At 34.6% G+C, this 27252-nt stretch overlaps 4 protein-coding genes across 5 annotated transcripts; all 4 read left to right on the top strand.

The window, feature by feature from the left end:
• The first annotated feature begins 390 nt into the window (after positions 1-390).
• On the top strand, positions 391-1203 carry LOC120342740 (uncharacterized). The gene is made up of 4 exons (XM_078115216.1): positions 391-587; positions 793-886; positions 961-1013; positions 1090-1203. Exons 1-4 carry the CDS (start codon positions 426-428, stop codon positions 1201-1203), a joined length of 423 nt encoding a protein of 140 aa, XP_077971342.1. The 5' UTR covers positions 391-425.
• A 7099-nt stretch (positions 1204-8302) lies between these two features.
• LOC120345524 (28 kDa heat- and acid-stable phosphoprotein-like) lies at positions 8303-10014 on the top strand. Its single transcript, XM_039415003.2, has one exon. It carries the CDS (start codon positions 8364-8366, stop codon positions 8856-8858), a length of 495 nt encoding a protein of 164 aa, XP_039270937.1. The 5' UTR covers positions 8303-8363; the 3' UTR covers positions 8859-10014.
• LOC120345523 (uncharacterized) lies at positions 10006-15529 on the top strand. Its single transcript, XM_039415002.2, has 5 exons — positions 10006-10146; positions 10388-10563; positions 11269-11329; positions 11507-11543; positions 12514-15529. The coding sequence occupies exons 1-5, from the start codon at positions 10090-10092 to the stop codon at positions 12675-12677; spliced, it is 495 nt and encodes a 164-aa protein (XP_039270936.1). The 5' UTR covers positions 10006-10089; the 3' UTR covers positions 12678-15529.
• A 3017-nt stretch (positions 15530-18546) lies between these two features.
• LOC120345602 (protein mono-ADP-ribosyltransferase PARP16-like) lies at positions 18547-24561 on the top strand. Of its 2 annotated transcripts, none has more exons than XM_039415123.2 (4): positions 18547-19349; positions 21392-21529; positions 22393-22611; positions 23048-24561. In XM_039415123.2, the coding sequence occupies exons 2-4, from the start codon at positions 21392-21394 to the stop codon at positions 23609-23611; spliced, it is 921 nt and encodes a 306-aa protein (XP_039271057.2). In that variant the 5' UTR covers positions 18547-19349; the 3' UTR covers positions 23612-24561. The 2 variants fall into 2 exon arrangements, with proteins under 2 accessions (XP_039271057.2, XP_039271056.2); XM_039415122.2 differs by lacking the exon at positions 18547-19349 and adding an exon at positions 19371-19568 and having other exon boundaries at positions 23048-24558.
• The last annotated feature ends 2691 nt before the right edge of the window (positions 24562-27252 follow it).

Genomic DNA, 27252 nt, shown 5'->3' with positions numbered 1-27252 from the left:
ACACAACGAGAAATAATTTCTACTTTCTGAATCCGTATGGAAGTTCAATTGAAGAGACCGCTCACGCATGTAAAAATTATAAGTGAGTTCAATTCCTGAAATACATCTTATCGTTAGCCATTTCAACTACAAGCTAAAGTAGAAACTCAATAAACCTTTACTTCACTGTTGCCAGATCGCTTTCAAATCCTGGAGTGGATTTTTTTAAATTATCTTCTTCAGAGTTATCCAGTCCTTTATTTTTAATATTCTATTTCTCTTGTTGAAAGTATTCGGCTGTGTTCGTAAAAACGTGTCCTGTTCTTACAAATAATATATGAACTACATAATCACATTGTACCAGTAACAAACTGTATTTACAATTGGAGTGACATTGACAATTGTGAATGACATTGAAATTGAATGAAAAGTATTGATTTTTAAAAATGAAGTTACATGAAAAGTATATTAGTAAAACTGAATTTACACACGTTACAACACACAGAAACTGGATGAATTTACGAAAAGAATGCGAAAACTGGACACCAACGGTTACTGAACATCCCATTCAGAGGGATGGATCCAGTTGTGGAATTTACGTGATAAAGGTATATAGGAAGTCATACAAATTTAATTATCCATACATCAGTATATGTTCTTTGTCAATTTATTCACAAGAAATTGTTCCATAAGAATTGATTAATTTATTTTCATATACCAAACAACATTCTCATGATTTTCTTCACACTATTTTGCGTTATTTTGAAACAACTTATTTTGTCTATTGGTTCTTTGGCATATATTCGATTGCAGTTCGCTTGGATGATGCTGGAAACTAAAAGCATCCATGTTGTTTCACCAATCGATGAAAGGGCGAAAATTGCCAGTTGGGTGATTCAGAATTCCGGTATGACGAAATGAATATTTGATATTTAGATAATTATCTAAACATTACGCAGTTAAAAAATACATTTTTGACAGACTGCGTGGAGACGTACTACAGTTTTTGTGGGGAGACGGGAGAAGGAGAATGGGTAAGTAACCTAATAGGTGTTCAATAAACATGCAATATATAATTTTATATTCATGTTATTTTGACTTTTTTTAAAGATTGGCTGTGATGTGTGTCCACGCTGGTTTCATGCTGGATGCTACAACGGAGATATTGCGGAGATATTGGACGTACTTTGGAAATGTCCAGCATACGAGGCCGGTTGGCAGTAAAACGCATTTGATGTAAAAATAAGTTTCAAAGGGTTGCCACTTGACACTAACAAGTAGATCAAATGGCCATTTCCCGTTAACCTGTCCATTGAGTACAGAGCCATGAATATACAGTAGAAGCGCTACCCACGAAATTAATTCGTTCCGAAGACCCTAGGTATTACATAAGGCGTTTTACCTGTAAATGCCCTAATCCGTTTTAAGTCCACGTAAAACTCGGACATCATTTTCGTATAAATTATATTAATGCTTAAAATCCAACAACTACATGTTAGAATTAGATTACAGCATAATAAATAAACAAAGAACATAGAAAGAAGGAAGAACACAGTAATAACGAATAAAAACTAAGAACGATATGCTTATGTACCTTTGTTTACCATCGTCATAATCAAATGATTGATTCCCAAATTACCGTCCGCCACTGATGGAGAATTAAGACCAGAAAACTTGTTTTATTTTTTAAGTCGGTTTTTACTTGATTTGAGTCGGCGCTAATCTTTCATGTCTGGTGTTATTATTTTAATTTTGCTTATTGATATCGCCAACTTAAATGAACGATATTGTCATCAACGACGTCGGGATAATGATAAAATCCGCGTTAGATATTAAATAACATTTAAAGGTCATTTTATAAACTCTTAATTGCAAGAAATGAAAAAAATTCCCGTTATGTTCGGTCACTATCGAAATTGAGGGTGAAAACAATTAATTGCGACACAATTTGCTTTCAGATTTATTGGAATAGACGATAATAATTGTGAATATTGTGTAATAATTGTAATTGCGCTTTTTGAATTTCTTTCATGCTGGCCATAATTTAGTGCCACGACGCGCACGGCTGATTTCAATTGCGATAAAAAATAGAATAGCTGTGAATATTTTTTTTTAAATCGAAAGTTTGACGGCGCTAGGAAATGTGCGTCATATTCGGTATTCTCAAAAACACCAAATACGATATTCGAAGGTCGCAATATTCAAATATTAGGTTTGTATTGAACATCCCTGCATTAAATTAATCTAAAATGAACAAATATCACTATGCAAGTTTTCGGAAAAGAATTGTTGGATTTTTCGTATCCAGAGCCTTTCGTACGTAGAGTTTCTACTGTATACAAGTTTTTCGTGATATTTATTGCTTCCATTTTTTTGTGATTGGCGAATAAAAAACGATTTGTTGATTGATTCATGTGGTATCTTCATTTGGGAATTGAAAGTTTCTTCATACGTTTACAGTGATCGTAGCGGCTGCTATCGATCGTATCGTCGTTTCTTCCAACGTCTTAGTACGGTGTGCCATACTTCCTTTAGCTCTTTAATACAGTTTCACAGTCTTCTAAATTCTGAGATATTTTTTAACAACAGCATTAAACGGTTCGGCGACATACATATTCGACATAACAAATGAAGCGCCATAAGTGTCAAATCGTTACTAATCTTGATGACGCCACCTCATCTGTTAAGGTTGACAATACTATTCTGATTTAGGCTGCTGATGTACTGGGTTAAGGCTGCACGTTCACCGAAGGTGACCCAAAGATACCAGCATAAGTTACTACTGAGGTTTTACGGAAGGTAGTGCTATATGGAGTGAGCGGGGGTGTTACGAGGTTGTAGCGTAAACCAATAAAATGAAATAAGAACTTGATAAAACTTCGAAAATAATATTTAGTTATGGAGGCAAATGGGAATGATCAATAAATATGACAAGATTTCGCTTTAATTTATATAAATTTACGATTCCGTTGATTTTAACATAAGTTAGGGGAATTTCCCAACTTTCCGCACGGTGGAATATTTTTAAAATTTAATATTCGTTTTATATATCACCATCAAATACACTGTATTAATGAACTGGATGAGAAAATATTATTTCTTGGATAAATTACGCTTTAACTGAGTTAAATAGACGATTTCTCAAATATTTTCATCAAATTGGGGGGAATTTCCCTACTTTCCGCACGGTGGATTTTTTTTAAATTTTAATATGTATTTTATATCTGTCCACCAAATACACCGTATTAATGAATTGGATGAGAAAATACTCTTTCTTGGATAAATTACGCTTTAACTGAGTTAAATAGACGATTTCTCAAATATTTTCATCAAATTGGGGGGAATTTCCCTACTTTCCGCACGGTGGATTTTTTTTTAACTCTAATATATATTTTATATATATCCATCAAATACACTGTATTAATAAATTGGATGAGAAAAAATTATTTTTTGCATAAATGGGTTATTCCCTGCGCTCCCAAAAGCGTACAATCTAGATTCTAAATCTGAACCTATCCTGGTACACCTTTTATATTCAGGTTGTGCGTCATCTTTGTGTCTATATTTCGAGAGTACCGAATTTCCCTACTTTCCGCATGGTGGATTTTTTTTAAATTATAATATGTATTTTATATTCGTCCACCAAACACACTGGATTAATGAATTGGATGAGAAAAAATTCCTTCTTACCTAAATTACGCTTTAACTGAGTCAAATTGACAATTTCTTATATTTTTTTCTTCAATTGAGGGGAATTTCCCTACTTTCCGCATGGTGGATTTTTTTTTAATTTTAATATGTATTTTATATTTGTCCACCAAACACACTGCATTAATGAATTGGATGAGAAAAAACTCCTTCTTACTTAAATTACATTTAATTGAGTTAAATTGACGATTTCTTATATTTTTTTCTTCAATTGGGGGGAATTTCCCTACTTTCCGCACGGTGGATTTTTTTTAAATTTTAATATGTATTTTATATTTGTCCAACAAAAACACTGCATTTTTGAATTGGATGAGAAAAAACTCCTTCTTACCTAAATTACGCTTTAACTGAGTCAAATCGACGATTTCTTATATTTTTTTCTTCAATTGAGGGGAATTTCCCGACTTTCCGCACGGTGGATTTTTTTTAAATTTTAATATATATTTTATATATATCCATCAAATACACTGTATTAATAAATTGAATGAGAAAAAATTATTTTTTGCATAAATTGGTTATTCCCTGCGCTCCCAAAATCGTACAATCTAGATTCTAAATCTGAACCTATCCTGGTACACCTTTCATATTCAGGTTGTGCGTCATCTTTGTGTCCATATTTAGAGAGTACCGAATTTCCCTACTTTCCGCATGGTGGATTTTTTTTAACTTTTAATATGTATTTTATATTTGTCCACCAAACACACTGCATTAATGAATTGGATGAGAAAAAATTCCTTCTTACCTAAATTACGCTTTAACTGAGTCAAATTGACGATTTCTTATATATATTTTTTAATTGAGGGGGAATTCCCTACTTTCCGCACAGTGGATTTTTTTTTAATTTTAATATGTATTTCATATTTGTCCACCAAACACACTGCATTAATGAATTGGATGAGAAAAAATTCCTTCTTACCTAAATTACGCTTTAATTGAGTTAAATTGACGATTTCTTATATTTTTTTCTTCAATTGGGGGGAATTTCCCTACTTTCCGCACGGTGGATTTTTTTTAAATTTCAATATGTATTTTATATTTGTCCACCAAATACACTGTATTAATGAATTGGATGAGAAAATATTCTTTCTTGCATAAATTATTTTTTAACTGAGTTGGATAAACAATTTCTTAAATATTTTCATTAAATTGAGGGGAATTTCCCTACTTTCCGCACGGTGGATTTTTTTAAAATTTCAATATGTATTTTATATTCGTCCACCAAATACACTGTATTAATGAATTGGATGAGAAAATATTCTTTCTTGCATAAATTATTTTTTAACTGAGTTGGATAGACGATTTCTCAAATATTTTCATCAAATTGGGGGGAATTTCCCTACTTTCCGCACGGTGGATTTTTTTTAAATTTCAATATGTATTTTATATTTGTCCACCAAATACACCGTATTAATGAATTGGATGAGAAAATATTCTTTCTTGCATAAATTATTTTTTAACTGAGTTGGATAGACGATTTCTCAAATATTTTCATCAAATTGGGGGAAATTTCCCTACTTTCCGCACGGTGGATTTTTTTCAAATTTTAATATGTATTTTATATTCGTCCATCAAATACACTGTATTAATGAATTGGATGAGAAAATATTCTTTCTTGCATAAATTATTTTTTAACTGAGTTGGATAGACGATTTCCTAAATATTTCCATTAAATTGGGGGGAATTTCCCTACTTTCCGCACGGTGGATTTTTTTTAAATTTCAATATGTATTTTATATCTGTCCACCAAATACACCGTATTAATGAATTGGATGAGAAAATATTCTTTCTTGCATAAATTATGCTTTAACTGAGTTAAATTGACGATTTCTTATATTTTTTTCTCCAATTGAGGGGGAATTCCCTACTTTCCGCACGGTGGATTTTTTTTAAATTTTAATATGTATTTTATATTTGTCCACCAAACACACTGCATTAATGAATTGGATGAGAAAAAATTCCTTCTTACCTAAATTACGCTTTAATTGAGTTAAATTGACGATTTCTTATATTTTTTTCTTCAATTGGGGGGAATTTCCCTACTTTCCGCACGGTGGATTTTTTTTAAATTTTAATATGTATTATATATTTGTCCACCAAAAACACTGCATTAATGAATTGGATGAGAAAAAACTCCTTCTTACCTAAATTACGCTTTAACTGAGTCAAATTGACGATATCTCATATTTTTTTCTTCAATTGAGGGGAATTTCCCTACTTTCCGCATGGTGGATTTTTTTTAAGTTTCAATATGTATTTTATATCTGTTCACCAAATACATTGTATTATTGAATTGGATGAGAAAATATTCTTTCTTGCATAAATTATGCTTTAACTGAGTTGGATAGACGATTTCTTAAATATTTTCATTGAATTGAGGGGAATTTCCCTACTTTCCGCACGGTGGATTTTTTTTAAATTTCGATATCTCTTTTATATTTGTCCACCAAACGCATTGCATTAATGAATTGGATGAGAAAAAATTCCTTCTTACCTAAATTACGCTTAAACTGAGTTAAATTGGAGATTTTCTATATTTTTTTCCTAAACGGGGGGGAATTTTTCTACTTTCCGCACGGTGGATTTTTTTTAAATTTCAATATGTATTTTATATTTGTCCACCAAATACACTGTATTAATGAATTGGATGAGAAAATATTATTTCCTGCATAAATTACGCTTTTACTGAGGTATATTGACAATTTCTTAAAAATTTTCCTTTAATTGGGGGGTATTTCCCAACTTTCCGCATAGTGGAATTGTTTTAAAATTTAATATATGTTTTATATATCTTCATCAAATTCACCGTATTAATGAATTGGATGAGAAAAAATTATTTCTTGCATAAATTACGCTGCAACTCAGTTAAATTTTAGATTTTGTCGATAAATGAGTTTCTGAGCAATAATTCATTTTATCGAGGAAAAAATGTGTTGTTTCAATCATTTTTGTTTTTTATTATGTTTCAGGTCTGTCGTCAGTTTCTAAAAGGGAGAATCGCCTAATTTTTTGCATCCATGTAGGCGCAATTAAGTGAATTCGCGACAACTGTCGTGGAGCATGGCGGGTTCAAATTTGGAAAAATTGGTAACTGTCCGCTGGAAGTGGCCGCTAGCTTTACCTAGGTCATTTTTACAATAAAGCAGCTAGCTACTTATTATTCCAAAAAATCATCACCAGTTTACATAGCTTTTTTGGATGCCACTAAAGCTTTTGATAAAGTTAATCACTGGACTCTATTTCGTAAATTAATTAACAGAAGAATCCCCAAAATTTTTTTGTCGCTGATTGTACACATGTATCGTAATCAATCCATGTTTGTTAGATGGGGTAGCAGTGTGTCAGATCCTTTCTCTGTCCATAATGGTACCAAGCAAGGTAGTATATTAAGTCCATATTTATATGCTGTTTTCATGGATGACCTTTCTGTTAAGTTGAATCAAGAGACCATTGGATGTGTAGCAAATAACAATATTATCAATCATATTTTTTATGCTGATGACATGTGTTGCATTTCACCTTCAGCCAAAGGTCTTCAACGTTTACTTAACATATGCGATAAATACTCTATTGAACATGACATCTTGTACAACTCGAAAAAATCTGTATGTGTATCCAGAATAAAAAGTTTAGGCTGAATAATTTGCCTGATATCAAACTTTGTAATTCTGTATTGACTTATGTTTCGTCCACTAAATATCTTGGTGTTTTCCTATCCAGTGATCTTAGAAATGACCTTGACTTGAAACGTCAGTATAAATCAATTTATTTTATAGCCCATACAATTTTGAAAAAATTTGTCAATTGTTCCACTACTGTGAAAAATCTTTTATTTAGGACGTATTGTTGTAGCATTTATAACTGCCAGCTCTGGATGTTTTTCAATAATTATAATTACAAAAAAGTTAAAATTTCATATAATAATGCCTATCGCGTAATTCACTGTGTCTCTAGATCTGAGAGTGTCCGTCACAAAATGGTATCTGGGAACATTCCCTCTTTCGAAGCACTTCATAGAAAAAATCTGTGGTTGTTCATGACGAGATGCAGGAACTCCAATAACATTCTATTACAATCGTTATTTGATTCCCAGATACTGTTTGTTACGGGCTACCTTAGATTCTATACCTCACTTTTGGTCTCTTGAATTGCTATATTATAACTCTTTTTTGAGACTCACTGTGAATCTGATTGTCATATCAGTTATTTTATGTATTTATTGCGTTATTTTTGTTTTGCTTATGTTTATTTGTTGTGTTGTTTTTATATGGTCTGGAGTAATAAACGAATTGAATTGAATAATCAGCTTGGCGAAATCATTTTTTTGTTTTATTGTTTTCTTTTTTATGTGTTTATTTTTTGGTTACCATATAATTTATCTAAAGCTTCTCTCTTTTTTCTAATTTTATTGATGCCCTATGGTAGTTTTAGATGAGTGAACATGTAGTCTACCACTTCTTTTTGGCAATACCTTCCATCTTATATTCTGTACGTTTTAAACTTTATTCAAGATTTTGTTTACTCTTCTGATTTCATAGTCAGTTTTTATTTATTTGTTTTTATCAATTGTTTTATCGCCTTTCTGCTGATTATGGAGTCGAAATAAACTTATCTTATCTATTCACAAACTTTACAGTTTTGCAAATTTAAAATCTAACGTTTGTTCATAAAACTGTAAAATGCCTCGTGGGGGAGGAAAAAAATCACATAAAGGAAAACACAGACAATTCACTAGCCCAGAAGAATTGGAAGCACAACGGAAAAAAGATTTGGAAAAAAGAAAGCAAGAATCTTCATCTTCAGAAGAGGAGTCAGATGAAGAGGATTCCAGAAATATCATAGAAGTCAATAATCCAAACAGAATTCAACAGAAAAATAAAAAAATCTCAGATCTAAGTGCGGTACCAGAGGCAGCGGCAGCCCCATTATCAAGACGACAACGGGAAGAAATAGCAAAACAAGAAGCAGCCAGACGTTATGAACAGTTGCATCGTGAAGGTAAAACTGAAGAGGCAAGGGCAGATCTTGCCCGTTTAGCCATTGTTCGTAAACAGCGGGAAGAAGCGGCAAAGAAAAGAGAAGAAGAAAAGAAAGCGAAAGAAGATGCGCAAGCAAGACTTAAAGCTCAAAGTTTGAATGCAATTAAACCATCAGGAAAACGAGGAAAATCGTGAAATGCCGATCTTGCTGATGAGTTGGTCATACATATCACTGGGTGGATTTCGACAATGTTATCACTTGGATAAAGAAGAATATCAGCGACAATTATTAGGCTTAATCGATACTTCATGAGAAATTGCCTAATAACATAAGATTTTACTCATTTAAAACTACTTGAACGTCAATTTCAAATTTCTTGAAAACAAAGTCATATGTCAAAAATCGAAAAAAGTCATATGTCTCCTGAAACTGAACTAAATAGTTGCCTGTTTTATCTTTTTTTGATATTTATGAAAGCCCTAGATCATATTTACTGTTTTAATTCTCTCAAGATGTCCTCCCAAACATTCATAAAAATTCTGGTTTCATGCATATGCCATAATTGTGGTTTACCAAGCGCAAAATTGGCTGTAATCATTTTTTGAAATCATCACAATGGTTCTATAATTATAATTAACTTTATAGTTGGTGACAGATTTTAATGAATATTGCTATTGCATTTAACTCTTGAGTATTTGATTCACGGCGAACTATGTTCGGTTTGTGACTTTCGTATAATATGCCTATTTTTATCGCTCAGTATGCATACCACCAATATCAGAGTATATATTCTTACAACGGTCTCAAGTTTTTCCAATTTAGGCATGTAGGCTACTTATTTTTTGTTCGACTAATTATTTAGTATTCCCACACAATATTGTAACAGGCTCAATAGCTTTTTAAATCAAGGATGTTGGTTTCCAGCTTAGTTATTCAAGTTGCCTGTTTATAAAATATTGCGAGATAGTGCATGTATTGCTTTTGAAGTATTAGCCTACATAATTTCGCTGAAGCTGAATTTATGATTTCCATTGTACTTCTATATACGAGTCCCTGTATTAGTGCAGTAATATCTTATTCGGTTAAATTTTTTCATGGGCTCGTAAGAGATAATTTCATATCTGTAAGCATGTATATTACAGACATGAAGAATGTTTCATTGTTTAAAAATTTATGGAGTTGATATTCTTTCACTGCTTGTTTGATCACAGTTGTCCAGTTCATTTTAAATCGGTAATGCTAACATATTTACATGTTCTTGTGTTCAATATTTGACAATGGTTTTAAGTATGTTCTTCTCTGCAACATCTAGTTTGGTAAAGGTGAATTATAATAATGTTTGTGTTGAAGGCAGTTTATATAAACTAATAAATAATAACGGCTCCATGGTGTGATAAATAATACACAAGTTCAAGGAGTAGATTCATGGAATATCAATCCAAGTATGAAAATTTGAAAAGAAAGTTGAAGATACTGCTTTATGTAAGTTTTATATTGTTTTTTATCATTTCATCAGTAATTTTTTGTATATTTTCACTTGCTTTCAAACAAAAGTTACCGCCAACCCTTGAAATGCTACACTAATATCATATAGAAAAATATCAATCATATTTAAAACACTGATTCTGACGACAATTTTCTTAACAACTTATGTTTAATTCAATAACATTGGTTTTTCTCGCAATTACCCTTGAGGTAAAAATTTATTTATAATCTTTCCCAGGAGCAGGAAAGTTTCAAAAAAGATCTGGAGAAATCTCAGCATAAACTATTGAGAGTATCTCGAGACAAATCGTTTTTACTGGACAGGTTGTTGTTATATGAACAAGTATCTGATGATTCTTCAAGTGATACAGATGCCACATTATCATCTGACTGTGACACTAGTTTTGTAACCAAGTAAGATTATGTTCTCAGTTATATTTGAAGTCTGTGTATGTGTCAGTACACATTTGGTAATTGAACATTGAAATGAATTTTATTTTGTAAAATTGACTCGATACTCAGACAAACAGGGTTTTTGATGACATTGCACACAAAAAACGAATCTCATTATAGCCACAGAAATTTACCAAAAAAAGTTTTCTCCATTATGTTTACGGTACGCGAACAAATCGATAGTCGAACGCCAATCCACACAAATTATTTTCGACCAGTATCACTGTATTTCACAGTTATCCTCAGTGCATGGCTAATGAGGATACATTTTCTAGATTCACATTTTTTCCTTTGTGCGATGATGGTGTTGTCGTTTAAAATCAGTGGTTGAAAGTTTTAAGCTGAGACTCATGACTTATTTTTTTAATAAATTGGATATTGATTCTTACAATGAGACTTGTATTTTTATGAAATGGGATAAAATATTTTTCTACTTAAATCAGTTTTACTTTTATTTAATGCTCCTATCATATATACCGGTATATATATCAATTTTCAGTTTTAATTCTGATGCTAATCAAGTGACTGCACCATATCTTTAGTGAGGCGTATACACATTGGTTGTACAGTTTTGAATTTTGGATTACAAGTGACTTCAATAAATTAGTGACATTGGAATAGCATAATATAAACCTTTCCTAATGCAATTTCTTCATGTTGTTATAGGAAAAAGAATGCTTCAACCCTTATTAAAGGAGAATTGGAAAGAAATACAACCAAGATTGAGGTGATTTTCATGTTATTGGATTCCATTGTATCAGGCGAATGAATTTCACTTTATATTGCTCTGACCTTGAAGTTTTTCAATCAAAACCTAGCTTTTGTTTATGGCGGCTATCTGTCATTGGTATTAAATTCTTCAGAGGTATTTATCTAGATATTTAATGCTTACCTCAAATTTCAGGAATCATCTGGAACAACTTTGATAGTCAAATCTGAAAGTAAGTTTTGTGGGCCAACATAGAATACTTTGCTATTCCAGAACAGGTATCAGTAACAACGGAGAACGTATAAATCAGTAATTATCAATATATATTCAACAAGTTTGAATCGGATAATAGTTAGATAAACAAAGATTTGATTAGTTTTATGTTTCTACAGTTTTTCAGGAGGTGAGCAGAAGCTTTTTTTTGTTTTCCTGTGAGATTTCAGCAGCTTTCAATGACAATTTTCAAATAAACTATTTCAAATTTTTCCTGGAGGCCTAAGTTAGGGGTTCCCAAATCGCGGCCCGCGGAACGATTTGAAATGTCCCGACGAGCTTGAGTGAAACAGTTTCCAACTGATTTTGTTTCTACCGTTTTGCGATCTAGATACCGCCAATTGTTACGTCATTATCACAGCTTAATAAGCACATGTTTATCGTGGCAATTCAATTTTGCCTGTATCTCAGTTATATGTACCGGTATTAGGATTACATAGGGCAGTAATTTAGTTATCAGCCTTATAAGAAAGCTTAGAGATGTCAAATAACAAACATAAACTAGGCTCTGAAAACAGACGTTTCTGGGATAAATGGCAGCTTTCGTATTTCTGAATTGAAAAAAATCAAACTTCAGCGATTTGTCCTCAATTCCAGTTCTGGACGAATGCGACATAAAGCGCCGTTATGAGTTGAACAAACATTTTTCAAAATAATGTCTAATGTGAATCCTCTGAACCCCAACTAAGCCGTCGCGCACTTTTGGGCACTACACTCTTCCGGCCCGCAAACATCCTTCCGATTCTAATTTTGGCCTGCTGCCAATAAAGTTTGGGAACCCCTGGCCTAAGTCAAAAATTTAATATATCAAATATTCTATACATTTTGAACATGCATTCTCTGTTGTATCTCATATTTTGCTTGTTTAAATATTTCTATTAATATTCTTTTTGTTCAACTGGTTTATATGTGATACATTCTTATGCCAGATACTGCCCTAGATGAACATACCAATGGTGTTCCTGATATCGAAATCAAGCGTAAAGAGTTTTCATCTACAACTGGTGACATTGCACCACATGCAATGGATGTTGAGGAAAGGAAGAAAACAACAGAAGATACAGATGAATCATGGTGCGACATTGACCCATGAGGTGTTGGTGATATGTGGAAATGATCAAAACTGCAGTTTTGAGCATTTGTGTTGGTATTGGAATCAATACTAGCTACATGTGTTCATCCTGATGGATTCCTATACTTCATCTGGGCCGCATGAGAAAGTGTGCTTGGCATGCGATGGTATTATCTTTAGCAAGAATATTCATATAAAAATACAGTGTGTGATGATATAAACAGTCTCTTTGTAGAAAAGACTTGGAATGAGTTGGAATTTAACCATAGATATTTAACTCAGAGCAGGTTAGCTTGTATAATTGTGACTTATTTGCCTAAAAGTGATGTCAATTATAAAAGAAAAATACAATCTCGGGTCGCATTTTGAAGCCGATCAACTCTTTAGTTCAAACCCCCAAACCTGAATGAAAAGCAGACGCCATAGGCCATAGCAACGAAGTTTACTGCAAAGCTGTGACTAAGCAAGCACATCGGAACCACGGGAGTTCAAACTGAATTTCAATCGACCGTTCGTTATCTTGCAACTCCACAATATTATATATTTAATAACCAGTAAGAAGTGCGGGATGTACGGTAATACATCGGTTGACAGTCGGACGCTTAAAATATTGGATAACGGAACATGTATGGAGCAACAACGACATTGTGGATGTCGCACAATTCAGCCAACCAGGTCATTCAATAAAGTGCTAGTAATTGGCACAAAGTTAGCGTTTCGAGACCAAGCGTAACGGCAGACTAAAGAACCCCATTTTAGTAACAAATTTGTAACCCCTGAGAATGTATTTACGGAATGAATGGAGTATGGATTTATGTTTCAATTTGGTTGTTATGAAAGATTATACCGGTACCATTTAAATACGTTTAACGTTTTATGCATATTTTCGAAGTTAGATTATGCTCGGTCAATCTCAACAGTTATCCACGCCATTGCGTTTACTCCAGCATGGCATTGACAAGCACTATGGTGGGAATTCTTGAAGAATGGCGTGTGATTGTTCAATTTACTTTTCAAATCTTCCTTGCTATGCTTCGGGATATTTATTGATTGGCATATTAGTTGTATCTCGCCTCTATTTTAAAAGTTCCTCAACTTGCTAAGCTCTCTCGAAGCAACACACGTTATTTTCGCGCAAAATAAAGGGCCTTTACTGCTACAATTCCGAATGCAGGAAAGAATTAACTTACACATGCAGTAAAATCCTCATATGGTTAAGCCGTCTTATCGGTTTTCCTTTCTCCCGGGATAAATATGTAAATTCTATCCATTTCCCGCCATCAAGGATCGGTATTGTCTTTGTTGCTCCCCTTTACATGAAAGTATCCATGCGCAGGCCTTAATCATTCATGGAATCAATGACCATCAACACTACATACCTCCTTTGGTTAAAAGTTTATGTTGAATCCGTCTTTTAATGTATACATGGCAAAGTGTTCGAATCTGGTAGGCGGTTTTCGTTCTCGTCTTCGGCGTTCATGTGCCTGTATAATTGTATCAGTACTTGTCCGGGTCGGGATTTTGGCAATATGTGACGGTGACGGCGTTATCTTAAGTCTTTTATTCATAATTCGTCACGAATGTTGAATTACGACGAACTTATTTCCCTCTTCATTTCTGACAGTGCCTTCCCCTACTTCCTTCTTGGCGACTTCTTATCGAGATTTATTGAAGTATGTCGATATATTGTCAACTTTCTCCTGCTCAACGTGCACCGAATCTACTACTTCAACATTTTGTGAAATTGCCCTTTTCTTTTTATTCGGAGATTTTGTTTTGTGAAGTTCTCATCTATCGACCATACTCCTGTCGTTGTATGCGGTACCTCGCCGTCCGCTTAACGCGAACTGCGTGATATACCGGCATTTCTCATCAAGCAATATTTAATGAAACCCCTATTTCAGATCTAACGTCGAAAATACAGCACTTCCGCTCGAGATCTGGAGTAGGCCTTCGTAATTGTAAAACACTGATTATGACTGCAATTTTCATTGTAAAACGTGTTTTATCCAATTAGCCTACCTTCGTTTTTCTCAAATTTTCAATTGAGATCAAAATTTATTCACCATCAGGTGAGGACATACTGGTGTAGTTCCTGCAAGACTACTAACTATTGTAAATACTAACTAGTTGAGAAATCGAGCTCTCGTTTAAATTTTAATTCGCGGTTGGTGATTTTAATTAGATGTGGTTTTCTATCTTTTATGTGAGCATGCATTTTGATTTGACTTGATGATAAAACTAGAGAATTAGATTTTCCAATATACAAAATATGGAAACCGATATACATGTGCTTATAAATATAAACAGTTTTCGTTGAAAATAATTGCAAAACATTAATCATTTAAGACGGGAGAGAGTCTTATTTTCGGGGTAGGTCTTCTTTTCGGGGAAATACGGTATATTCGATTTGGCAACCGTTGTAAAATATTAATATGGTGTGGCAAACAATTTTTGGTTTTAATTTTCCATATATATATTTTTTATTTACTGTGTAATTTATCTAAAGTTATTCGCGTTTTTTCTTATTTTATTAGGATGTGATTTACATATCTCTGTGGTTGTGTGTGTGCACTAATTAAATCAATACTTTTGGTGAGTGAACTTGTACCACTGCTTTTGGTAAAACATTCCATCTTAAATTACCGTGTTTCCCCGAAAATGAGACCTAGCTTGAATTTTAAGAATGATTTTAAGCCCTTCCCTTAAGTTAAAACGAGAGAGCTACGCTCAAATATATGGACACATAGCGCCACCTAGTGGCCAATTCAAATGACGTCATAGCACAAAAAAACGAGTCCCATGCAGCTTACAGGAATATTTAAAATAAATAAAAGTAATAGCCTACTAGCGAAAAATTTAATCTTCAAGCACTGAAAATTTTAAAGGGTTTGGTCCAGTGATCAAAGAGAAAGGCGACATTTTAAAAACGTGTCAAAGAAGAAGAAGAGTGCCAGCATAAATGCATAATGATCGTTATAAGACCTAGTCCAGAGATGGCGAACCACTGACCCGCGGGTGGCCAAGTGACACACCGCACTTTTTCCGGCTAACCGGCTGCCGGCTCTAATTAAATTTAACAACAAGAGAGCTATGCGTCACAAAGTGTCGCTATTTTTTATTCTGACACAAAATAAGAATCTCTTAAAGTTCACAGAGATTTTTTTAGATATAGATAAAAGTAATAGCCTTCTGGCGAAAAAATCAATCTTTAAGCATTGAAAATTTCAAATCAATTGGTGCAGTAATCAAGAGAAAAGCGATTTTTAAATATCGTTAAAATTCTGCGTTAAAGAACAACAAGAAGAAGAGTGCCAGCATAAAATGCAAAACGATTGCATTGTCCCCTGACGTGTTCAATAATTAAACTATTATATTGTACCCTCAGTTGGGCAGCCAGAGAAACGATAACTCAAATTTCAATTTTCGGGACGATATGATTATTTTCAAAACTCCCAATCTTGGACGCACGTCTGCACCCGTGTATACCGTTATGCAGCTATTGGCTGTGACGCACGTCTGCACCCGTGTATACCGTTTTGCAGCTATTGGCTGTGACTGTTTATATTTTGCCACGTCTTGTTGCAGCGTTCCATCTCGGAAGTGTAAAACCAAAAGGCAGACTGCAGATTGCTTTGGGGAGGATATACGAGAACCAGATGCTACTTTGATTTTTATTTGATTCTCGCCTACAATGCCGTTGGGAAAAAAATTCTTTTAGACCCAAAACAAAGGCTAGAAATCTGAAATAACAATGGGACAGTGTGGAAGTGCTTTTATGTGGTTGAAAGCCGATCAAAAAATATAAATCTGTCACAGTGGAATTTCCTCCAAACACTTTAAAACCGTAAAATAATTTGCTGCATGGTTCTAAACGTTTTTTGGTAATTTATATGCGTGTTTTAGTACACGAATTTCATAAAATCGAGTGCCATTATAGAGTCTAGTAGCAGTAGGCCTGGTAGAATTGTGGCATAAAAAAGCCTAAAACTGAACAACACCAACTGAAGCTCGTAGGGTTTGCAAGATGAGATGCAGCAGCAAGTTTGATTGAATATCTGTGACCCATACTCTTTCGTTCCGGGGTTAAAATATATTTTTTGACCCATTCATTGAAAAAGGTTCGCCAGCCATGATCTAGTCAATGAGGCGAAATTTTTTTCCCTGGTCGATAGCAAGAAATCTCCAACATGCGTTTTAAATGATAAATCTAAAACGCGTGAGAGAGAAAAACGTGTCATTTAAGGTTTTGTTTGCTATCCTGATTCTATAATCAGTTTTGGTTTATTTGCTTTTATCAAATATTTTGTCGTCTGTTATGGTGATTATGGGGTCGAAATATACTTATACCAATGGCCATGCTTATATTATAGAGCAGCGGTTCCCAAACTATGGGTCGCGAACCACTGGTGGGTCGCAAAAGGAACCTTAGTGGGTCATGGAAAGATGTAGAAAGCTTTGATTAATTATACTGGTTATTAGGATCGGTGTCGACTCGAATACGTAAATCTTCAAAAAAACAAAAGAAATTGAATTGAAATTCTAATCCGTGAAAGTTTCCTTTTTACGATCTTTTCAAAGGAACAAAATTTGCTACACAAAGAATGACTATGTGGCTTTTTTACGCATAGCATCAGTTTTGTACACTGTACAGCACTTCTTACCGTGTTTCCTCGAAATTTAGACAAGATTTAGATTTATTTTCTTTTGAAGAATAACACTATGGTTTTTGTTTTGAAAGATGTCTTTTGTGTTCATTTATCAAAAAATAAAATTACATTGTAGAAAATCACAATATTTTTTAATGAAAATTATATAAAAACCGACATCCAGTGCTTTTATTTGTATTTCCTATACAAAAATTAAATGACAAATATCATAATTGGGACATCACACAATCTTGAATAGTGGTGTGATCTTCACCTTACCTCAGGTCATTGAACCTTTCCTCTCCCACACATTTTAAATTTATTTTAAGGGTAGGATTTAATTAAAATCATTTTTAAAATTCAAAATAGGTCTTATTTTCTGGCCAGGTCTTATTTTCAGGAACTACTATCAGGAACCGGTCGAAATCCCCAGTCACCATAGAACAGATGGCAATTTCAATAACTCCAGAGGATACTTCACCCGGATTCAACATGAAACAATGGACTGATTTAATACCTAGCACACCATTCTCATTTCATTACCATGCTCAATAAATTAGGCAAAGGAACAAAATTTAAATGTAGCAAACAATAGGGACAATGGTCACTGTTAACGTAGCATGCTGCTTTAACTTCATTCCATTATTGTCGCCCAGCACCAAATTAAACAATCTCATTCCTTTCTTCATTCTAGGATATTTTATTATTCAATTATATTATTGTTCTTATTTTCTTATCATGCCTAATTAGACAAAAACATCAATTCAGGTTATAGAAAGTGGGGTAGGCCTACATTAAAATGTAAATGCAGCAAACAATAGGGACAACGGTTATTGTTAAATTCATCCCAGGATACCATATTCTATTATTATTTTAATTCAAAATCCATGACATGGCAAGATGATACTCTTTATAATTTATTGTTCTCTTTTTCAATATACTTTTATACCTTCAAATTGTCTGGTTAAAATGCGATCATGATAGGTTTTATGAAAATGCAACTTGAATATCTTTTTTTGAATCCTGATCTTTTTTGGCGGTATTCAGAACTATAAAATACAAAGTAACTTGGAAAAGCGAATAACTTGACAGAGCTTATTACATCGCATTTGCCCAAGCCTGGAAGGAACGCATTTTTGTTAGATTAGTCATATATTACTTAAGACACTTGAGTGGTACATACCATATATGCACATACTCCTATAAACTTGACTATTTCTTCCATTTATAGGGTGGGGTATCATTACTCAAGGGTACTATATTTAGGTGACCGTACATTTGAACCCATGTGTATATCCGCGGGTTCAATCAATATGCGGGTGCTAAAACCTATGGGTTAGGTTAGTATGGGTACAAATATCCGTAAAACCAAAAAAATTCCATAGGTGCAATGGCATGCAGGTGCAATTGTCGTGGGTTCAAATGTAATGAAACCCTATATTTAGTATACAGTATGTCCAAATTTTATTATTATGTTTACATGTATTATATTCCATGTTGTATTGTCTCTATTTATTGATGTTGTCTTGTCCTACCAACTTCTTTGTACAAACAGTTGGGCATACTCCACCCTTACCCATGTTGCCTATATTGCTACCCATCCACCTTCCTTGCACAACTGTCTGTATGAAGGACCATATTATTATACTTATTTGATTCATTGCATTTTATGCTTATCATAGGGGGTGTATGCCGCACTTTCATGTGTTTTAGGCCAGTATGTTCTTGTGTATACATCCCGTCTTCAATGTTGATATTTACTAACTCCTGTGTTTTTGCTTTTACGAGACGAATAAACATACATACATACCGTACATTTTCGAGGAAACACGGTAGTTTTGCGATGATTAGCCATTGCTGTGTTCTGTGTTGTGTTATAAAAAGTTAAATGGGTCGCCATAAGCTGTGGTAATAAATAGTGGGTTTCAACTCTATAGCAGTGGTTCCCAAAAAGTTTGGGAACCACTGCTGTAGAGGGTTGTGTTTATACGTACCGGACTACCGGCACCCAAACGCTGACGTTGGAGTCAAAGGTCGAAAAAAGGTACGGTAGTTTGTTTATTTTGTAAACAAGTTTAGTAAAATTGGTTGTTCCTTCTGTACAGTAAATTCGTAGACATTTTATGAGATGGAGCCGCCTGCTGCTGATTTACTTTGGAGTTTTTTCATGACTGCGTTATCTAGTTATCGCAAAGACTCTGTATTGAGGCCTTTCCCAGCTGAATATCAAGATGATAGTGGCAATAAAGATTTTGATAAACTGGTATGTTCAAATGTTGGTAGGTACCGGTAGATAGATAGAGGTAGTTTATTTTGAAAACTCCATAACAAACATAATTTAAAAATGGAGAATTCTGGAGGGCAAGCAAAACCTATAAAAAAAAGTTTAACACATGATAAGTAGGCTATCTCATGTGCTTGCCCACCAGCACAGACACAAAAACACAAGCCAATTTAAATTAGGCTTGGGCCAAACTTAACAATCAAAATACATGATAGTATTAATGGAATGTAATAAATTTGCGACGATAGTCATACTCATGAAGCCATGAAAGCTTTAAGAAAGACCAAGCCATGAAAAACTGCACTCATTGCTAGATTGGGCATTGCGGAAAAGGTGATAAGTGGTTTAATATACAAAAAAACGCAAAACCATGGCAGCAAATTCGGTGTGCGGACACGTGTGCAGTATGTATGTACAGTGTATGTAAGTTAGTAGAGTCAGACAGTACGGGAAGTAGACTATATAATAAGTATATTTTTTTTCCGCAAAAAAAATCATACACAAAACACAACAATGAACAGAAGACTGGGAAAATCGGGGAAACTGGCAAAACTTTTATAAAGGATTAATACATGTAAATATACATGCGCCAGTTTATCCACATTCAACACACAAACATATTATATTCAAAATAAAAAAGACAAAGACACGAACGGGTATCGTTCTGGCATCAAACTCGTGTAACAAACACTCCCAATTAATAAATACCGGTACACTTTGATAGGATGGAATGCATGGCTTGGTATGTTAATCACAACAGTGCTTTTCCTACAAAAATATGGAATAAAAAATACTCGTCGATGTAAAATGTTGATGCTGTAGTTCAATTTCATTGCAAAAATAACACATTGACAAAAAATTGTTACTAAAAGAAACAAGCTCTATAAATAGATTGAATGTTTCATAACGGTCTATGCACAAACATGGATTAGGGTTTCGGGTTTTTTTGTCGTTTTTGACCAGTTCAATTTAAAAACATTGCATCCGTTCCAATGCTTCCAACATTAATATCGAATTTCCACGAACGACCACCTATCCAACAGGTGCAGTGGTCCCGTCTTTTTTGCGCTCTGTTCCATCATCCACAACTACATTCATAAAAGGATCGAAACCTCGCAAAACACCCGTAACAGATCGTCCACCATTTAACTTTAAATTACTGCGTGCTATTTCTCTATTTGTTCTAACTTGATTCTCCATCTTACATTCTCTTTAATGAAAGACTATAGAAAATTTATTAATTTTGTGTAACCATACCATATTGGAAAAAAGCGATGATAACTTTGATAAAGTGGTCTAGCGGCTAACCCACCCCATCATGCATCCGTTTTGTGGAAATTTGGGATTGGCAATCTTTACAAATTTTTTAAAACTGTGATGATATGGTGTGACAAATATTTTTTCATTTACAAGATACAAGGGATAATATTGCAGTATCCTATCTTTCTCTCAATTTTTAATTCTGATATCTATGTGGTATGTGTGTGAGTGTATATTAATAAACATTATATTTTTTGTTTAGTGAACAAGAACAACTGCTTTTTGCAACATCTCTTTATCTAAACTTGAGGCTTTGTTTTCTCTCCAGATTCTGTAATCAGTTGGCTGTGTGGCGCATCATACTAAGGGTTACAGGGTCAGGAATATGGTTGCCATCACACCTCTGATTACTCTGCATGGGCTCGCAACTTCAAATCCAATGGGGATAATTATGTGCGAGAGGATTGTCAAACTCTACCATTCAAAATTGTCACTTCTACGTGGGTTGCACATCCCTGGCTTATGGTATGTTCTTCTCTTAGATGCAGGTAGCAACATTGTGTCCACCTCTGGTTCAATTGAATGGAAATGTGGAAAATGTGAATGCAGATGTGATCAAGTTATTGAGATCAGTGTTAAACCCCCAAAAATTTACGTTGAAGATATTGGGAAATGATGCAGTAAGTTATTTGTATCTAGGAAAACTATTACAAGTTTCAGTTTGTATTAATCAGCATGTATATGCATATATACTTTTACATTTAGTGTAAGATTTCAAACACTTCATAACGGAAAAAGTGCTTTCGCAAATGTTAGTGCTTTTGAACATTGATTAGATTTTCAAAGCAAAATCTTAACACTTTGGAAAATGCTCATTACTCACAAGATTCTAAAATGCTGTTTTAAATTATATTCCTTTGTCAGCGACACAACTTGCCGACAAATCAAGCAAGCATTGTGGTATTTTCTCTCCCACATCCAGTTAAAAATCTGTCTGAATACGTCAGCTTTCTTTTCAAACTCCTGTTTACAAAATAATTGCAGATTGATTGATTACCAAATGTGAGGTACAGGAGGGTAATCACTGAATTTTCTGACATATAGCATATAGGCAGGATTTTTTGTAATACTGTTCAGGCTGGTTGCAAAAAACATCATACATGATTATATTGTTGCGCCATATAATTCATATTTAGTTATCAGGCATAGCCAACCTAGGTTATTAGAATCCGCATTCAATTTTTAGTTTTCTGTGATGCCAAAATTGTTAGCATATATTCCCGACCAAAAAGATAGAAAGCTATATAACAATTTAGACTGCCAAGTACAATATTCAACTTCGCTGGTTGCCTCAGTTAGCCATAACACTAGTCAATTCATTGACATTAGTGATGTAGCAACATGTAAAAAGATTTTTCTGGGTAATTTTATGACGAAACAACATCAAATGCGTATTTTGATTACTCTCCGAATACCACCCCGGTATATATCATTGGCTTCACCAATTCCACTGTATTCAACTAACATATTTCTTGTTTTTTAGTTTCCAACTGTCTACAAGCTTCTGTCAAGATATGAAAATGGACCTTCAATGAATACCCCAAAGCCTGATTATATTTTCGAAATCTCATATTCTGCCACACAAGAGAAGAAATTTTGCAACACGCAAGGGTCTGCTTCACTATTACATGCATTCCATGGTACCAAGATTGAAAATTTCTACTCTATATTGAATAATGGGCTTAAAAATAATTTAAACAAGGTTAGTTATTTTATTTGTTTTATTTAAAGTGATACCACCAAACCGGAACACAGTATTTCGATAAAGCAAAAAAATGTAATCTTAGTCACTTTATTCAGTTAAATAAGTAGTGTGACTGAGTTATTTATATTTGTTGAATAGTGAGATGTCGACATCACGGATTAATCTAATTACCCCACTAGGCTGATTTCCATTGCATGTTCGCGAATTTGTGCGAACCTTTGAATCCCACCCCTGGTTATGTGTTACACTCTGCAATGTAAAGAAGTCTAGCAATGAGATCGCACAGTTGAACCTTCCCGTCCGAGTGCAAAATAATCATTATTGCGATGACAAGTATGTTAAAAGCTCTCATCAGTATGCAACCTGTAGCAAATGTACCATACATATTTTTTGTGCAAAATTTGATTGCTTTTTTCTCTAAATTTGTTTACAGGTCGGTCTTTATGGCGAGGGTATCTATCTATCTAGTGACTTGAGTATTGCATTGAACTACAGTCCAACTGGTCAAGGATGGGATAACAGCATGTTCGGAACTTCTATTTCATGTGTCGCTTTGTGTGAAATGATTGATCATCCAGATGTGAAATGTACACTTAAATATCAAAGAGATTCTCATGATTCAGCAATACAAAAAGAAGTTCCATTGTATGGTAACGTAAGACAAGACAGTGAAACTTGCTTCTCTTCCACAAGTTATGAACCCTTGAAACAATCCGAAAATGCAGTAAACAGGTCAAAAATTAAAGGAAGTGAGGGAGGAGAAATTCCTGAAAAATATTTTGTGGTAAGAAATGATGATTTGGTGCGTGTAAAGTATTTATTGCTATATTGTGCGACAAGTAATCCATCAAAAACGGAAGCTGACAGCTCATTGATAATGAACTTTATAAGGAGGCATCAGTTTCTTCTCTCAATGCTTTGTTATGTGATATTACTATTGCTAGCAAGTTTGTGCAATTCCAAAAGATTTTATGAATGGCTTAATTCCTTCTTGTGACCAGGAGTCAGGTTATTTACCAGCCATTTACAATCATTCATTTGTTCATATTTTTCCTATAATTATTTACTGTTACAAGATTATATTGTCTATTTATGATCATGTGCAAATATTTCGGTGTTGTCTGCTTGAGTGAATAGCCTGACCGAATTATGATACCCCAGCTATAAATTGATAGGTAAAGGAAATTGCAGGCTACAGAGAGTTTCATCCGCGTGGTCAATGTTTTGTAGGGATGCTAAACAAGATTTCTTTGGATCTCTTTATTCTGAATATCGTTTCCATTGTTCGATCGTTCAGGTGTTCACAATCTTTACAATTCGTCCCGCCAGGCGCCAGCTAGCGCAAATTTCGAGCAAATGTTTTCTCAAACGTCTGTAACACTTGATTCAATCAGGTCTTGTTAACCTTCAAGAAGTTTTATTGTGATAGAAGGGCACATACTCTAGTAACCCTGCCCGCACCCACGCGTTATAGGGACGTTTTGGACCTCACAGACTCGAGTGCGGAGGTTTGTTTATCAGCAATGCGATCGCCGTGATTGTATATTTCCCTAATGAAATAGGAGTGTTTCGTTATTATGAAAGGGGAAGAGAACTTGGAAATTCCAAATGCAAACAACACAATCCGCCGCAGCAATTGTTTCTGAAATGGAACTTGTGGTATATTTTATGTCTGTGGGAGGTGTTTTTCGAGGAAATTGCTTTTATATAGGATATACATGTTATAAATCAATCTTGTTTGCGTTGGAAAGTTGAAGATTTCCTTCACTTGCATCAGTTATAATAATGACGAAAAAGTAGTAATAATTATTTCCGCGCTCGTCCATAACAATCGTGAGCCACCCGTGCAGGGGGAAACGACAGTATTCATGGAAATAGATAACTCGTAAGATTTTAACGTAAACAAAATAAATAAATTGACAAGTCAATATGAAAATAAACCTTATCTAATTGGACGAGCCCTCCGATGAGATCGAATTAATGCCAGTGGCGCGTGATCGGGCAGATGTATAATTTTATTTTAAAATGTAACCGGCGGCATTCATGTCACGTATCACACATTATTACACACCGTCGAATGATGAACCTGGAAGGTTATCTCGATGGTCTCAGGCCCGCGGCCGTTCTTGTCGCTACCCGTGTGGCGCATCGTGCTCGGTGTCAGGAATACGCTCCCGCCTCTGACTACGTGGGTTGGCAAGTTCGAGTCCCGTTGGGGATAATTATGGGCGAGAGGATTGCTGGAGCCGTCCTATCGGTTTTCTCTCCCTCTGGATAAATATATAAATCCTATCCTATTTGGAGTTACGTATGGTCGGTGCCCTATGCTGATTTTTCATATCGTTTTCAACGGGGTACCGAATAAATTTAAAATGCGCAAGACATCTGCGCAAAAAATGCCCTTGGTCGTTAGCAACAGGTTTAATAATACTGACTCGCTTGGCTCAAGTTCATTGATTACCACAAGCCTTGTACGTTTGCGGCCACGCGACACGCAACTTGTGGGACTAAAACAAAATGTTGATCTGCGACCTATCTGGTCAATGGCATGCGCTCACCATTATTTAATGATAAATATAAAACATGCGATATTACAAAATCCCTGGGTAGGCTGGTTAAATAAAAAAGATTGGGAAAATCGATGGCTGATGAGATTTTTTGAAGCGACATTGATTTAACACAAGATGGAATTCTCAAATCTTGGTGCCAACTGGACTCGTACCTAGCCATTTCATTGTAAAGTTGCACAATTGAATTGGTCCAAATAACAGATAACGAAATACACACTTAAACCTCGATGCAAGTTATACAGTTGAAATCCAAATCAGTAATGCACACACGAAACATCAAAAACACTATTATTCCCAACTCTCGTACGGAGGCCGGAAACACGTCACCAATCTTCTCGGCACATAGAGCCCGCTACATAAAGGTACAAATCATCATATAGAAACAGGACAAAATGACCTATTTTCATTGAGTTCAACAGTATAATAATACAAAGGGGTTAAAGTCAATTTTTTCCGTAACAAGAATACTAACATGAACAAGGTCAACAACATAATAACAAAACGATCTATCCATATATACATTTCGTGTCCAATTACCGTTGGTGGCAGGGGATCAGTGAATATCTTGATTTTGAACAACACGGATCAACGCTTGACCTCACGGAATTCGCACCCGCGCAAAAAGTAATCAGCGTGTTGTCGGAGAGTTTTGTTATGATTTGAGCAAGGCAGCAAATCGTCCTGCCATGACAACAATTATTGCGTCCGACGGAAAATGTATGGTACCGAGTATCAAATTATTTTTAGAAGTTCTACCGTTTTAAAAGTCTGTTTTGAGGAATTTTGATACAGGCCTAATTAATTCATGGAATGTTCCCATTCACAACAATCAATCAATTATTCCGACCCCTCTAACATGAAATACGACAATATTTTACACACGTTGTGTAAAATTGACATATTAGTAAGTAAGTGCATACATGCTTTCATCAACGCAGGTTATAAACTTCAACACCGCAAAACCCTCTATCTCTACATGAACGTTTAATCAAATTAACGGAAACGAGTGACAAATTGATCCAAATGGCCGAGGAGAACGATATAATAAACACATTGTAAACAAATGCACTGCACCGAGCAATGCGAGCATGCGATTCTAAACGTGGGATTGTGGTCATCATCATTCTTGAACGTGTTCATGACTACTTTGATTGCTCAAGTATATTTAGTGTCGTTATACAGTACATATATATATATATTGAAGAAATATCCAGAGCACATGGAATCCTGTTGAACGCTTTTAGTGGCCGTTTTCTACCCAAGACTTGGTTTTGGAATTGTGAAATGTCATATTTAAATTACCGGGATGTGAGTTGGAGGGAGAGCATAGTGAATGTCCCGTTTGGTTTCGTAGTGTCACGATCAAGTCAGCGTATAAAGCCGCCTCGCCCCCGTCTGCTAGAGCAACAATGATCTTTGTCTTCATATAAAATCAATACCACGTATAGACCGCTATTTCGGACTCGGTGTTGAAGTAATGAAACGGCATGGATTTTAAACTTTTTTTGTATCATCAACATGTCTTGATCGCTGTTTGCCTGAGCGGCGCAGCACAGGACTGTGAGGAGAGCTAGACGTAAAGGTTTGTTTTAAAATACGAAGTTTCAACTCGGGCATACCTACATTTCTAGAATAACTTTTTTATACACAGTTGAGTTCAGGACATTTCTTATTTTCATATTAATAATTCTTTCTAGGGAAATGAAATAAAAAACCGATCTTAAATGATTCGCATATCACTTACTTCTGCTGAATAATGGTAATTTTGCTTTCTAGTTGACTAACGTACCACAAGCTGTTTGCCAAAACCGAATTGATTTTCTTATTGGTGCAATAGTCATTATGACCAGTGAATCCCTTACCCTGTAGTGGGCGAACCCCCCTAAAATTTCAAACACCCCATAATTTGAATCGACAATACGTTTATTTCGTCGTGCAAAAAATCAACACAAATTCAAAAAAAGTAATGCATTACAGTAATGGATAATGAATATCCAGAAAGTGGCGTATATATATATAAACCAGGGCAGATGGTCAGTCAAATACATACCACATTTTTATAAGTTAT

This window comes from Styela clava, chromosome 8, assembly GCF_964204865.1.
Source record: "Styela clava chromosome 8, kaStyClav1.hap1.2, whole genome shotgun sequence".
In the NCBI taxonomy this organism is placed as follows: domain Eukaryota; kingdom Metazoa; phylum Chordata; class Ascidiacea; order Stolidobranchia; family Styelidae; genus Styela; species Styela clava.
This window is presented reverse-complemented; position numbering and strand designations above follow the sequence as displayed.